General features: G+C 39.6%; 1 protein-coding gene across 50 annotated transcripts in view; it reads right to left on the reverse strand.

Annotated features, from left to right (window-relative positions):
- The window catches only part of camk2b1 (calcium/calmodulin-dependent protein kinase (CaM kinase) II beta 1), a 111,098-nt gene that overhangs the window by 16,000 nt on the left and 78,897 nt on the right, over positions 1 to 16,201 (reverse strand). For 25 of the 50 annotated variants that reach the window (XM_047380647.1, XM_047380645.1, XM_047380649.1 and 22 more), the window contains 3 exons: positions 14,773 to 14,821; positions 1,199 to 1,274; positions 1,024 to 1,118 (listed from right to left, as the gene is read on the reverse strand). In XM_047380647.1, the coding sequence (XP_047236603.1) occupies positions 1,024 to 1,118; positions 1,199 to 1,274; positions 14,773 to 14,821 (220 nt within the window). Of the gene's footprint in view, positions 1 to 1,023; positions 1,119 to 1,198; positions 1,275 to 1,414; positions 2,102 to 3,340; positions 3,485 to 4,022; positions 4,113 to 14,772; positions 14,822 to 16,201 lie in introns of those variants that run through there. The other 25 variants (XM_047380623.1, XM_047380621.1, XM_047380613.1 and 22 more) reach the window with 4 other exon arrangements.

Genomic DNA, 16,201 nt, shown 5'->3' on the forward strand with positions numbered 1-16,201 from the left:
TCCTGGAAGAAAAGCTATTAGATGCTAAAAAAGACTTAATTTTCCAGCTGGACAACAACACTAAATATGCAACTACAGCTACAATGGAATGGTTTAGATCAAAGCATATTCATGTGTTGGAATGGCCCAGTCAAAGTCCACATATAAATTCCAGAGAGTTTGTGCCAGGACTTGAAAATCAATGTTTTCAGGGTCTCTCCATCCAATCTGACTGAGCTTGAACTATTCTACAAAGAGAAATTAGCAAAAACACTCTTTCTCTAGATATGCAAAGCTGGTAGAGACATGGCCCACGAAACATTTGACTGTAAATTCAGCGAAAGATGGTTCTATAAAGTATTGGGTTAGAGGAGCTGAATTCAAATGCAAGCCACACATTTCAGATTTTTATTTAGAAACATTTTTAAATTCATGTATCCTTCCGCTGCATTACTTTGTGTTGATTTGTCAAATAAAACCACAGTAAAATCCAGTCAAGTTTGCAGTTGTAATGAAATAGTTCTGCTGATGTCGAATTTTATTTAAAGTTGTGTTATAAATTAAAGCTGTATTATATCCTACTTATGCAAATAAAGATCCTTTACAATTTATTTTTGATGTTAAGAACAAAATTCTACACAAAAAAGTTTAATTTATTTTTTTCTTTAAATTTACTGTAAAGCAAAATGTTTGACTTCATCAACAAAGGAAATCATTTTTAAGCAACAGTCCTTATATTGGCCACAATCAGGCCAAACTGGATCTTATCTAGGTGTCTTAACTGATGCAGGTAATTAATTTTAAAGCATTTTTTAGCCAATACTAATCGACATCATCAGGCATCATGTCATATTTCATCCTAATTACCATAATTCAGATCTGAGAAGTGATGTGCGGAAATCTTTCTTCGTGGGTAAATTATCACTCTTAATGATTCCTATAAAAGCTTCTTCTGATGTGACCAAATAGGCATGGCCATGTCTCTGTCTAAACCCACCATTACGGCTGAGAAGAATCTGGGGGAAACAAATATTTATATCTTACGATTCTCAAAGTAGAATCTGTGGAAATCCATTCCCTCTACCAGGTTTCCCAGCGCCTCCGGTTCAAACGAAGTCAATCCAGGATCGCAGATCTTACTGAAGAGAGAACAGCAGGATTTGTTTAAGATGCAATATTATGCAACTGAAACAAAACACACCAAAGAGCCCAGACTCACGCGTATGCGTCAAAGTCTCCATTGTTGATGGCCTCAATCAGCTGTTCGGTGATCTTGATGATTTCTTGTTTGCGCGCTGCAGAGGACAGAAGTAAGACCGGTAAATCAAAAGTAACCAATCACATGAGCTCGACTAACGGAGGAAAGTTAGTTCAATAAGTTGAACACAACCAAACAGATGCTCTGGCAAAGGCAGCAATAACTCCACCCAAGGCCGAAGAAATGTCATTACAGACAGTTACTCTGTTTTACAGAATTAATGAGAACACATTCAAATAAGAGCAAAACCTTGCCAGCTTCCAGATGTTAATCCTGAACACACACAGTTTAGTAAGAGGGCACACACACACACACATACACACACACACACACACACACACACACACACACACACACACGGCACCTCCTCCAATGCCATCACAAGCACGGTCACCTTTTTTTAAAATTTAAAGACATGTCAAAACAGCCAGCTGAAACACAGATCCATCTGCAGTTAGTAGCAAACTACCTGCAGAGCACTGACAAGGCTTCATGAGGCTCAACAGCACAAAAAACAAAACAACTGCATTTAGATCAATATGATGCACTTCAGAACATCATTCTGTTTATCCACACATGTTAAAGATTAACATTAACACACAATCCCACACTGGAGTCCAAAGTCATCATGTCTTCTGATTGGTTACCATGCAGCAAGAGGGGGGTGGTGTTGGACTTAGTACTCACTCTGGGAGGAGGACAAGGGGGGACTGGAGGGGGAGTGAGGGGGAGGTGGGGGAGTGGTGTGTGCAGGTGGAGGGGCCGGCTTGGCGCTGGGAGCTGGCGCCGAGGCGGCGTCGGCTTCGGGTGCAGCGGGGGGCGGCACCCTGCGAACACTGCTTACCAGGTCTGTGAGCCGGGACACTGAGGGGGGGGGGTCCAGGATGGATGGATGGACAGAAATCGTACGAGAATATGGAACAGATTAGAAACAGTAAGATGGGAAGAAAACAGGAAAACAAATGAGGAAAAATGAAGCAATGGGTAAATATCTACAGTCAAATTAAATAAGAAGCTATATGGTACTTTCACAAATTAGGATACAGTATCAAGTTTTTGCTACAAACGAATTATTCCATTTACTAACAGTATTTCTTCTAAATCTTAATTTTTGGTTCTATTAAAAAATAACAGAAAGAGTTGCTTATTAATCATTAATCATCGTTATTTATTAAGCTATAAATATTCACTGTGCTGCACTCTGAATGCCGCATAGAGGCTCAAAATTTAAACTTTACCTTAATGTAATTATGGTGGTATTTTTAATAGAGTTTTGGAGAATAACAGAAGTTTCTTTGGGTTTTAAGTTTTTGGTAATTTTTCAAACAAGAATATTTCCTCTTTAGCTTTCAAAATGACGTGAAGGATGTAATTGTGTTGTCAAGGACGGACTGTCTCGGGGCACAGCCATTTATAAAGGTCCCCATCATGTCAGGTAGTGGAGTGAGACACCCACTCTTAAGTACATTCCCAGTTTCTTTTTCATTGTTTTTTTCTGTCTCTCTTTAATAATTTAGCATCATCTTATCTTTTTAAATATGTTCTGTAAAAAAAAAAAAATCTGTCTTTTGTATTTTTCTGTAGTCAGTATCTTTGCTCTTGGTCATTTTGTTCCTTTATCAGGTTTATTTGTGGGTTTATTAGCGTTGCTCTTTTTTCTTGTGTCAGTTTTGACTAAGTTTGCATCTCCTTAGAACTGTATTGAGCACTAGTGTAGACTGTGTGAAATGTTCCATGTCGTTTTTGTTATTTTCGTTGTTTCTCTGAGGTCAGTTTGTAACTGCAGAGTTTTTGTGCAACATCTTGAATCTCTTTCTTGCAGTTAAATGTTTGCCATTTAAATTATTTTTATAGCTTTTTGTTCAGAGCTTGCATGAATGTCTCTTTATAGGAATTATTAGCACTAAATAAGTGAGAAGCTTTTGGCTTCCTCGATTGCCTTGTTTTACATCCATTATGACCCTGTTCAGTAATCTGTCCAGGCTTCTCATCATGCAGCATCCTGGCATTGGATCAGAGGAAAAGCAGATGCCAGCTGACTGAATATAACTCTCATTTAGAGGTCATTTGCTGTTGAGTCTGTTTTGGCTCCTGCCCACTTACTCTGCATGGGGACAACGGGGGTGTGTGGAAGGGAGGGGGTGGAGAGGACAGCGGGAGGTGGAGTGCTGGATCTACCTTCTCCGTCGGTGATGGGCCCTGAGCCCCTACGCACCGAGCCCAGGAGGTCAGCGAACTTCGCAGCAGCTGAATTTGGGAAGGGAGGAACATGGAGGCGTTTGAATATAAGATAGAATTTAAAAACTTCCTCCTTGTGAGCAGTTATTAGCATTAAAATATCCTTATAGCTCCCAAACACTTTCTGCATAATGTTCTGACAAAGTTCGTGCTTGGAACTGTGAGGAAAATAAAAAACCAGCACCGACCAGAATTAAGGAGGACTATTGTTATTTTATTTAACTCCATCAGAGGAAGTCAAAGAGTCATCCTTAAGACAGAGTTGGAGAATTGACTGAAAGAATCTAAAGCAATTTAACATTTATGTTCAATTCTAAATGCTGTTAGTAAATGTTTAAAAAGGCTCAGGGTTAAATAGAAAAATGCTGCTGACGTCACTCTGCAGAAGCCTCTGGGATTTAGTGTTGCTAAACAGCAGCAGATGGATGCTTTTAATACATGCAGGGACCAAATGGAAGACACACCAAAGTAAATGTAGCCAGCATCTGGTAGGAGATATGAATGTGTGCGTGTTACAGGCTGAATTTGGCCGACCATGCCGACTTACAGTGCGCAGCAGCTGAGGAGCCCTGGGTGCTATCAGGCTGGGAACTTGTGCTGGACTGTGCCTTAAGCGAGCTGCTGTCTAAGCTCTTTCCTGACAACATGCACACACAGAATGAGACCAAACACAAGTAAATCAACAGATGAAATCCAGATGGATATTTTCCAATAGAGAAACAACAGAAATCGTGAAATAATGAAAGGAGTGGGGTTAAGACATGATGGGGGTTTGTAAATGTGTGAAAAACCCATTTCTGTCCTCACACTGAGAAATTAAAGCAACTATTTAGATGACGCACCAAAAGTAATCGTTATCTCAGTTAGCGACTCAATTGCAGACAGATTTACAGCTATGGCTGCTGCTGCAAATGGGGTTTTTATTGGGATATTACTACGATTCTCACCAGAGAGCAAAAGATCAATGATGACAACAGTGATTCCTGTAATGAGAAAGATTACTCACGTTTGACTGTTTAATCAGCTGGAAAACAGCGGATGAACATCTCCACATTTTTCTCGTTACAACCACAAACTAGAATGATTTTATGAGACAGACCAACACCAGGTAGTACATAACTGAAGTGGAAGGAAAAGAATAAATGATTTTCAATACTAGAGACAAATAAGAAATGTGCGGCTTGCAACCTCCTTTACTATGGTAATCCCAAATAAAATCCAGTGCAAACAATTGCCTACAAAAGTCACCTAATTGGTAAATAAACTCCACGTGAATGTAATTTTATCTCACTATAAATCTGGCTGATCTGTGAAGACCTCAGACATTGTTAGAGAACATTAGTGAGCAAACAACATCATGAAGACCAAAGGACACAACAGACTGGTCAGAAGTTGTGGAGAGGTTTAAAGCAGACTTAGGTTATTAAGTAATATCCCAAGCCTTAAACATCTCACAGAGCTCTGTTCCATCCATCTGAAATAGGAAAGGGCATGGCACAACTGTAAACCTACCAAGACATGGACATTGACCTAAATCCACAGACTGGACAAGAAAAGCATTAATCAGAGAAGCAACCAAGTAGGCTACGGTGACTCTGGAGGAGCTACAGAGATTTATAACTCAGGTAGGTAAATCTGTCAGTAGGGCAAGTAACAGTTGTGTACTCTACAAATCTAACCTTTATTAAAGGGTGACATGAAGAAAGCCATTATTAAAAGAAAGCTGGTCAGAGTTGATGGAAAGATGGATGGAGCTTAATACTGAAAACAATCCTGTAAGAAAGCCTGGTGGAGACTGAAACACCACTGAGACAAATGTGGAGGTTCAAACTTCACATCGGTCTCACATCTCCACATCGACTGGAGCTACAAAAGAATGGTCTAGATCAGAGGTCTGCAACATGTGGCTCTGGAGCCGCAAGTGACTCTTTGGACCTTCCACAATGGCTCTTAAGAACTATGGCTAAAATGATAAAGAGCCATCTAATGTTTATAAATTTAGATAGAATAACAAATTCTGATTGTTATGGGATAATTGCATTGAATATCCACAACAAAATGACATTATAAGTACCTGTAATATTTTTTTAGATATGTTTTTCTTGTCATAGGGTTGGAAACTATGTGCATTTTCCTGCAGTATCAACATCCTGGACAAGAAAATGTATCCATCCCATCCGCTGTTTGCAAAAGTTGTTTTTCTTTATTTTAAAACCTAAAAATAGAAAGAAATTGTGGTTCTTTAAAAATGACAACACATTACCTAACTTGTATGTTGTCTTTCCAAAAAGTCACATAACATTAGTTGCTCAAAAATTTAGTTGGTTTGAGGACAGAAATGGCTCTTTGGTTGCAGATCCTTGGTGTAGATAAAATCATATTCATGTGTTGAAATGGCTTAGTCAAAGTCCAAACCTATATCCAATTAAGAATAGTTGGTGAGACTTAGGAATTGCTGTTAACAGATGCTCTTCTTCTAATCATAGTGAGGTTAAGCTAATTTGCAAAAAAAAACAAAAAAAAACAAAATCAGTCTCCAGTTGTGTAAAACTGGTAGAGAAACGGCAACGAAAGGTAATTCTTTGACATCTTGCCTTAAAGAAGGTGAATAAAAATGTTCACCACACTTGTCAAATTTTGATTCCTAAAATATTTTAAAAGCCATGCATCCTTTTCATATCACTTCACATTTACGCGCTACTTTGTGTAAGTCTATCAAAAACTCTCAAGATAATCCAATCAAGTTTGTTGTAATAAGTGAAAAGGTTGAAGGATCATTAATACTTTTGCAAGGCATGAATTCATCTGGTGCACATGAATGTGATTTGAAAATAAAAGGAAAAAAAAAAAAAGACATAAAAACCCTGCAAATAACAATAAACTAAATATACCAACTTCAAAATAACCAGTAAACAGAACAAGGTCTAAAATGTAAAAGAGTATTGTGCAAGTATTGAGACTAATACAACAGATAAGTACAGATGATCCAAAAGTCAGTGTGGGTGTCTGATTACAAAGCAGCTGTCAAGCACTACCCTGACAAGACCCCACAAAGACCAAGAAGGAACGAACTGTTCCAAACAAACACGACTGCCCCTCCTGTCTCACTCACCTGGCCCGTGAGGTTTTCTCTGCACCGTCACCCCTGTTTAAATCTCAAGATCCATAAAAGTGCCGTGTGAGACGAATGCCTTCCAGCGGTGGCGCTAGCAGAGCGGCGTGTGTTCACTGTGTCGCCTCTCTGGGCGGTCCGTTTCTGTTTCCTGCCACTAAAGCTAAATTTAAGCAGCCTCCCCCTTTTTTAGCCTCGACATCCAAGTCAAGTCAAGTCAAGTTTATTTATATAGCGCTTTTCAGTAACAAGGCACTCAAGGCACTGTACATAAGGAAAAACATTACAATGATACAGAAAATCAAACAACAGAGGTAATTAAAAAAATAAAGAGAATAGAATGATGGATAAGAAAATGAAAGAAAAATTGGACTGAAAACTTAACTAATAATGTTTAGATAACACATTCAAAGGCCACTCTAAACAAATAAATTTTTAATCTTGATTTAAAGCAATTTAGGGTTTCGGTGCTTTTACAGTTTTCTGGGAGTTTATTCTAGATTAGTGGAGCATAAGAACTAAAAGCTGCTTCTCCATGTTTGGTTCTGGTTCTGGTTCTGCAGAGTAGATTTGAGCCAGAAGACCTGAGAGGTCTGGGTGGTTGATACATTGACAACAAGTCTATAATGTATTTTGATGCTAAGCCATTCAGTGATTTATAAGCTAACAGAAGTATTTTAAAGTCTATTCTCTGAGCTACAGGGAGCCAGTGTAGGGACTTTAGAACCGGGGTGATGTGCTCCACTTTCTTAGTTCTAGTGAGGACGCGGGCAGCAGTGTTCTGGATCAACTGCAGCTGTCTGATTGACTTTTTAGGCAGACCTGTGAAGACAGCGTTGCAGTAATCAATTCTACTAAAGATGAACGCATTAATTAGTTTTTCAAGATTCTGCTGAGACATTAGTCCTTTAATCCTGGAGATGTTCTTTAGGTGATAGAAGGCCGACCTAGTTACTACCTTTATGTGCCTCTGAAGGTTCAGGTCTGAGTCCATCACTACACCCAGGTTTTCGAGCCTGATTGGTGGTTTCTAGCTCTATTAACTGAAGCTGTGTGCTAACTTTTAAACGCTCTTCCTTTGGTCCAAAGATTATTACTTCAGTTTTGCTTTGATTCAGCTGAAGAAAAGTTTGGCACATCCATGCATTGATTTCTTCTAAGCATTTACCCAGCGCTTGAATGGGTTCATAGTCACCTGGTGACATCGTAACGTATAGCTGTGTGTCATCTGCATAGTTATGATAACTTACGTTGTTGTTTATTAAAATCTAACTTAGGGAGACATGTAGATATTAAATAGGAGGGCCCCTAAGATGGACTCTTGGGAAACGCCACATGTGATTTTTGTGCTCTCTGATGTAAAGTTACCTACTGACACAAAAAAGTCCCTGTCCTTCAAGTAGGATTTAAACCAGTTGAGTGCTGTACCAATAAGGCCTACCCAGTTTTCCAGGCGCTTTAACAAAATGGAGTGATCAACAGTGTCGAATGCTGCACTAAGGTCCAATAATAAATAATAAATAATAAAAGCTTTCTTAAGGAAAGCTGTGGGTAAAACATCGAGACGGCAGGAAGAAGAGCTTAGTTGCTGTATGATTTCTTCTGAGATTTTGCAATTTATTTGGTGAAATTGGGAGATTTTGTCAAAATCAGTTCTAGTTGGAGACAACATTGGTACTGGAGTTGATGTGGATGTGCTGATTGCCGCTCTGATCTTTTGTGTTTTTACAGTAAATAATTTAGCAAAATCATTGCAGGCCCTGGTAGAGTAGAGTTCAGATGCTACAGTTACAGGAGAGTTTGTTAACCTGTCGACCGTGGCAAATAATGCACGAGCATTGTTAATGTTTTTGCTGATGATCTCAGAGAAGAAAGATTCCCTTGCATTTTTCAGTTGTAGGTTATATCTGTATAGTCTCTCTTTATAGATAATATAGTGAACCTGGAGTCCAGGTTGCATTTTCTTATCATGTCTCTCTGGCAAACTGAGTCATTGCAGATGATGCTTTCAAAAATAACAGAAAAGTGGTCAGATGGAGCAACATCAATTACAGACACCTTGGAAATGTTTAGACCCTTAGTGATGATCAAGTCCAAAATATGTCCGTGTTTGTGCGTTTGCTGTTTAACATGTTGAGTCAAACCAAAATTTCTAAGAGTGTCTATTGTACTTCTGTCTTCAGGATTGTCCATGTGAATGTTGAAGTCTCCCACAATAATTAAACAGTCATAATCAACACATATCACAGATAAAAGTTAATTAAAATCACTGAAAAAGTTTGTTTTGGACTAAGGAAGCCTGAAGAACATGGTTCGGACCGGGCTCTTTACCTGGAGAGCCAAATATCCAAAAGTCAAATTTGCCCAGAAATACTTTTTTACACTTTAGTAAATCTTTAAACACAGTGGCCACCCCTCCACCTTTTCTTTGCTGTCTGCTCTCACAAAGAAAATTGTATTTCGGAGGCGTCGCCTCTATCAGAATGGGAGCTTCATTACATAACATCAAGATCGTGGTCAGTAATGAAGTCATTGATTAAAAATGATTTTCCTGACAGAGATCTAATGTTCAATAACGCCAGTTTATATGACTTAGTTGTTGATATTAACTCTGTGTCTGGTTGTACCTGACAGTTTATGGCTTTTGTTGATTGTTTATTACTGTCTCTTATCCTTTTGGCTTTGTTCTTTCTGTCACGTATAAGCACAGAGATTTTACAACTATCTCCTATTAGGGACCCAAGTTTTTCCTGGACATGCGAATTCCTGATAGAGTTACCTCTGGGGCCCAGACTGTCACAGAGAAGTGATTTGAAGGTCCTGATTAGGAGGAGATAGATTAGGAGGTGGTGGGGCTCTGCAGCATTTGGAAGATGTTGGTTTAGTAGCAGGGCCTCGGCCACGGGGGGTGTTGAATGGAGAAGATGTCAGAGCCATTTGGGTCCCGATTTTAAGAGCTCCTTTCATGTTATCAGAATCCAGTAAAGCAAAAAGCGGGCTCAGTGGGGAGATTGGGGAGTTCTGTGCGGTCTAGGTCAGGGTCTGAGGTGAGGGGGGTTTAACGGGGAGGGTCGGTCTAGGTCGGTGTCTGGGGTAAGGGGCGTATAACGGGGGGGTTCACTTTTGCTGTGGAATTCGGCGGGGAGACCTTTTGTGATGACCTCTCTTTCTCAGCCAACTGGCTGATTGTTTCTGCTGGAGCTGTTGGAGGCAGCGTTATCATTGTTGTTGATACTCCATGTTCTCTGCTGAAGGTCGAAGCTGCTGGTGGATTATTTACTAAATAGAAGAGATTAGATGTGAGATGTCTGGCTCCTAGCTTGTTCAAACAGAAACCATCTTGCTTGAAGAGCTGTCTTTTTTCCCCAAAAATATTGAAGTTGTCGATGAAGTTCACAGGTGTGGTGGCACATGTTTTTTTCAACCACTTATTAATCATCAGAAGTCTCGAAAAAACCTAATCTCCACAGAAAATCGGTGCAAAGAGTCCGCTGAGAAACACCTTGATAATGAGACCTCCAACAATATTCAGAAGACGAGTGAAATCCTCCTTCAGTGCTTCAGATTTTTTCTTAGCCACGTCATCCATGGATCCACAGTGTATAATAAGGTTTTCTAGAGACGGGCACTTTTCTGTGATTGCAATAATATTCTCTGAGATATTCAATTCAATTCAAAGATACTTTATTGATCCCCGAGGGGAAATTAGAAAATATCGGACACCATGTTACTGGTACCAATCATAACGTCTGTGTTTTTCTTGTGTTGCCCCCACTATTAGGGTTCTTGGTCCGGTGGGGCGCTTTTTCTCTGGCAGCTTAGGAGAAGACTGTTTAGAATGAAGGTTGTTCTCAAACCTTTTATTGTTCTCAGAAGATGGATCATTTTCCTGGTTTTCATTCTGTAGTGAAGCAAATCTGTTTTGGAGGGGAATTCCATTATTTCCAGCTGTCTCACTCCTATCAGTTGTTGTGACAGCAGCTCGCTGTCGAAGTCTCCTTTTCCCAGGGGAAACGGGGACATTTCTCTGTAATTCTGGCTATTCTAATTTATTTAGTTGCTGAGATCTTCCAGTGAGTCGTCCACCTTGATTTTTTGGGTGTGCGCCTAAAACATGCCAGGGGGGTCGGCCGGTAGGTTTATTCTCAGTGTTCTGATTGCCGGCTGAGTCGTTGAGCTGACTGTCACTGTTTGGGATCACAAGCAGAGTTGAATCATTGTTGTACCCCATATTCACCTCCACATTCACTTCTAGTCGATGGATTTTCATCTCCTAAACAGACAATTTCTGTAAAAGTTTGTCGAAGTCCTCTGTGGTGAACGGAGGCATTGTGTGCTGATTAGCTGGCGTCAACTTGTCCTTTCAAGTTCAATTATAAAAACATCAAAATCCTTTAGAAAAAAAAAAAATTTATAATAATCCTTGGGAGTCACTGGTAAGAAGTAGTTTTAGTCCAATATTTCTGTAATTTTGGCTAAGAGATAAAAAGTTAGGAGTAAAAAAATGCAAGCAATCAGGGAGCTTAGGAGAAAAGCGTATGAGTAGGCAGAGAGGCGGAAGCAGAAAAGTCCCTGCCAAAGGTGCCCCAACCCTGCCAAAGCCTTCTAGAAGGGTGTGGTGGTAAGATAATTTAAGGAGAGAAGTACGGTGCCAGGCTTTAAGGACTACAAAATATATGAACAATTTATCAGCATGCACAGTACAACGTGTAAAATAAGTTTCAAACACGTCTGCATTGTTCTCTGTTTAAATGTTGTTAATATGGGCAGTGACATAAGATTTAAATTCGATAATGGTAACAACCAAGGGTATCCACACATACAAAATAATCTAAGAAAATTTGTCCAAAAATTAAGTTATGTGTTCAAATTTGGAATGAAACTGGGAATAAGTTTGAACATATGAAGAAAATAATGTGCAGAAAGGCATGGAAAGCCAAAACCCCTAGCTAAAATATGTCAGTATTTAGAAAGCATTAGTGCTGGTATGTGCAAATCAAGATACATTGGTTTGATATTAACAGATGGCCTATGAAAAGGTTTCTCAAGAAAAAAGGGTTTCTCAAGTACTGCACAGAGTGGTACAATAGGTAAAAGCACAGAGACCTTCACAAAAAATTCTTTATGTTGCAAAACATACTAATGGCAATGGTTACTGCTACATTTCTAAACTCTTGAATGTTCCAGTGAATGCCGTTGGAACTATAATTCGGAAGTGGAAAGAACACCATTGCACAATAAATCAGCCACGACCAGATGTCCTTTGTAAGATTTCTGACCGATGAGTCAAAAGAGTTTTCCCAAAGCGAAGAAGCACTCGCAGAGAACTTCAGAAACACCTGGAAAGAGCAAGTACAGTCCTGAATTGGACCAGTTTTTGTGATGGAGAAACCACTGCCGTTAAACAGCCCCAATGTATTGAGATTTTAAAGGAACCCTGATTTCCTTATAGAAGTATTAGCTGACCATATGCTGGAGACAGTTCATGTTCATGCCAGGTCCCAACACATTTAAATTGCTTGATTTAAAGACTTGGGTCGAAAACGGCAGCACACACAATCACAGCGGCTTCTTTTCCTCCAGGAGAAAAAAATTAATTTATGAATCCATGTAGTATGATGAAAGTTTTCTGGGTGGTTATGATGGAGATAATGTTGGCCTTAGATGACTTTGATGTTTGAGGGACAGAAGAAGCCTTGTTGTGGAGGAGAGGCTACATGGTCGACTGCTTCAATGCGGCCTGGCTGGACAAATTAGCCCTGAGAAGTCACATGGAATGTGGTGTGCTTGGGGCCTGTCATCCCAAAATTATTTCAGGATTATTCAGGATCTGACAAGACTTTAACAATCACTGTTTTAGTCTCTTCAAACATATCCTGTAACTCACTATCAACTAAAAATAAAGCTGATGGACAATTCTACAAAATATGAAACATGGTGTCAATCTTAATCTGGGTGCGCAGTTGGTAGCACTGTTGCCTTGCAGCAAGAACGTCCTGGGTTCGACCCCCGGCCGGAGGTCTTTCTGCATGGAGTTTGCATGTTCTCCATGTGCATGACTGGGTTCTCACCGGGTACTCCAGCTTCCTCCCACAGTCCAAAAACATGAATGTTAGGTTTGGTTAGGTTTGGTCTTTCTAAATTGCCCTTAGGTGTGAATGAATGTGTGTATAGTCGTTTGTCCTCTGTTTCGGTGTTGCCCTGCGATAGATTGGCGATCTGTCCAGGGTGTACCCTGCCTCTCGCCCGTAGGCTGTTGGAGATGGGCACTAGCTCCCCCGTGTCCAACTATGGAATAAGTGGTATAGATGATGAACGAATGAATGGTGTTAATCTCTATAGGTTGGAAAAAACCCAGACTCCTCCAAAAACCTAGAAAACACTGCTTTATATCTGGAAAAAATTAAGAAGAGTAATAACTTTTACCATACATCTTTTAACCAGAACATCAACTTTGAAAACCTGGTAAAATAACTTCTTGTTCTGTTCTACTTAATAGTTGTTTTTTCTTTGCAACACTGGTTCAGCTTTCATGCAGTTCTCAGCTGTAGTTGCTAGGGAATTCAAAAACAAAGAGGAACAGAAGATGGAACAGCACAATCTGTTCTATGTGTTTGACACTGAAAAAAAGCATTTATGACCCCGTTAAGACACATTGTACTCAGCTGAGATGTTGAAAATGGAGCTATTTCATTTAACTGAACTCCACAGGCCATAAAAACTCAGGCACACCCACAAAAGAGAACAAAAAGACTTGAAACAAAAGCGGTGTGGAGTTATTTGCTAATATGCAGGCTATGTTCTGCACAGCCACAACTGTGCCAGCAGAATATTCAAACAGGCGTGTTGGTATTTTAAGGAACGGATTACTCAGGATCGTACATTCAACCAAACACGTTTGCGGAGAGCCAAACTAAAACAGCTGTACATGACATTTAACATTTTACAGCCCTCGCTCACCTCTCAGACACACCAACGATCACACAGCAGGTGTCAGAATGCATCATAATGAGGCAATGCAGTCGGGCTCCACCAGGGGTCAGTAACAGGTTAGCTTTCAGCTGATTTAATGCACAGCAAAAACATTAGAAACATATTTTTTGTGAAGAATTCTTAACTATTATAATGTGCTGCAGGATCTTCATGTAGGTGTTTACACACAAATAATACCATAATAATTTAAAAACGACCACATAAGCAGGAAAAATCCAAAGACAAGAAACGTCATCAGTGGTTGCCATAAAATACATTATATATATTCTCAAGGTTCCTACAGATTTTTAAAGTCCAAATGCCACAGTTTACCAAGACTTAAATAAGTTGATTTCTCTGTCCATTTCTGGTCCAATAATTAGGTTCCGGCTCTGGTTTTAAATACAAAACCAGGAAAACCAAAGCGGGAGGGATGGTGGAAGGGAGGGAAGGAGAAGGAAGAATGAACAAATGATTACTCAAACAAATTAATGATTGATGGACAGACAAACAGATGGACCAATGAATGGATGGATGGATGGATGGATGGACAGAAAGACAAACGGATGGATAGATGAATGGACACAGACAGACAAACGGATGGATGGATGGATGGACAGAGACAAACGGATGTATGGATGGATGTATGGAAGGAAGGATGGAAGAATGGGTAAATAACTAGATGGATGGATAGATGGATGGATAAATGGACAAATAACTGGATGGATGGATGAACAGATGATAGATAAAGAGATGGATAAAGGGAGATTTAGACAGTACCAGTGAATAAAGTCTGTAAATATTTTTCCAAGTTTTGGACATTTTGCCCCTGAGACTCAAAATATTACAGTCTTATAAACAACAGAGGCTCAGGGAAAACAAAAGATAAAACAAAGTCTTGTTCTTAGACAAATATTCACAAACTGAGCAACTCCACAAAGAGACTCTTTCTGTAACAAAACTGTCAGGAACGAAAACCTGCTACTCTGAAAAACAAGAACCCTGCTGCAAATTAAAAAAAAAACTACCAGGCAAGAAAATGGAAATAAAAAGAATTTTCCTCTGCAGTTGTAAAACATACTCATCTGTCTAATATGAAATTCATCATCACAAGCCTGCAGTTACACAAGTTGGCTGCCATGACAAACTGCTTCATGAACAGTGCTGCTTGAAATTTACCAGCTTGGATTTATTTGTATCTGTGCAGCCTTACCTTTCACATCCTCGTCCTCCACAGTGGTGTTGCTGCTGTCTGAGGATTCCTGGAGAAGAAAACAAATTACACAATCATTTTGTGTTCAAGCACAGCAGGGGATTCAAACTGTGCAGGATGCACATAAAGAAGCACATCACAAGAGGGGTAAACAAGGTAAATCTGCACAGGCAGAATACATGCCAGCAGGGGGCACACCCTATCATGCCATTTCATGTTTTCAGAAAGTCACGAAAATCCGAGAGCATCTATAACATCTAAACAAATTTATGTGGAATTCCTTCACAAGAGGAAGCCAAAAATCCTGCGTATGTTAGTCAGAATCATTGTTAAACTGTGCCATCACACCAAACTGTGAAATCTGTGTGACTTTTGACCTTAAACACTTTCTGTGTACATCAAAAATGCCTTTCTTTCTTTCTGGAACTTTTCTTAAAAACAGAAGCAGACAGAGAAGCTTCTCATAGGAAGATCACATGTCATCCTCAGCTGAGTGGCACGCTGTTCAGATATATTTATCTACCTGTCTGTCTGCCTGCCTGCCTTTCCGTCGCTCCTTTCCCCAGATGAGGAGTTTCTGACTTCCAATTAGCAGATTAAATGGGTCTAAATTCCCCTGCATGTACAGGGGTGCTGAGAGACTTGATGACCTGATTAGTGAGTGCACATGTGCACCAGCAGCTTCAAGAGCACAAAAGTGGGTTTTTATAGCCTTTAAAAGAGCAGCTGGTGACGTGAGAAGAGGAAGAAAGAGCAAGAGGGAAGTAAGCTTCATTTCTGTTCCTGAGAGGGAAAGGAGACTGTAACACTTCTTCAACTCCTAATATCTGATAAGACTTTGTGTTTGTTTTGTTGCACATTTGGCAGTTTTCTTCCTCGTATATTTATAATACAGTTTATCAGATATCTCAGCAGCAGGTTTACTAGAATCCTTAGATGTCAGATTGACTTTAGAATTAAAGAATAACTATACTTTTGGTTTGAAACGTTCTATACAATTCAAAACTACTCAGATCTACTGAAATGAGAATTATTCTTCTCTAAACCAGGTGTGTGACAACCACAAGGGTTTCAAAAAATGTTGTGTTAGTATTTACTTTGTGTAAAAACACACCAGACATCCTAATAAGGTCAATTATGCCTGAGTAGAGGGGAGTTTTCTGCCAACTCATGCAGATGCATGCACTACTTCCTAAAACAAACTGCAAAAACACATTTTCTGAACTAACTATCAGAAGTTACATAAGCAGAGAAATGTACAAACATAAGAGTACATTTACCTACAATACAGCTCTTTGATTTTACATGAGAGATAAGAATCTGATCAAATATCTTACCGATACTTACAGTTAAACCTCACCGCTGGTTGTTTGGGTAAGAAAAAGCTTAAAGAGACCATGTGGTGGGATAATAAACCTTTACTAAACTG

This window comes from Girardinichthys multiradiatus, chromosome 12, assembly GCF_021462225.1.
Source record: "Girardinichthys multiradiatus isolate DD_20200921_A chromosome 12, DD_fGirMul_XY1, whole genome shotgun sequence".
Taxonomy (NCBI): Eukaryota; Metazoa; Chordata; class Actinopteri; order Cyprinodontiformes; family Goodeidae; genus Girardinichthys; species Girardinichthys multiradiatus.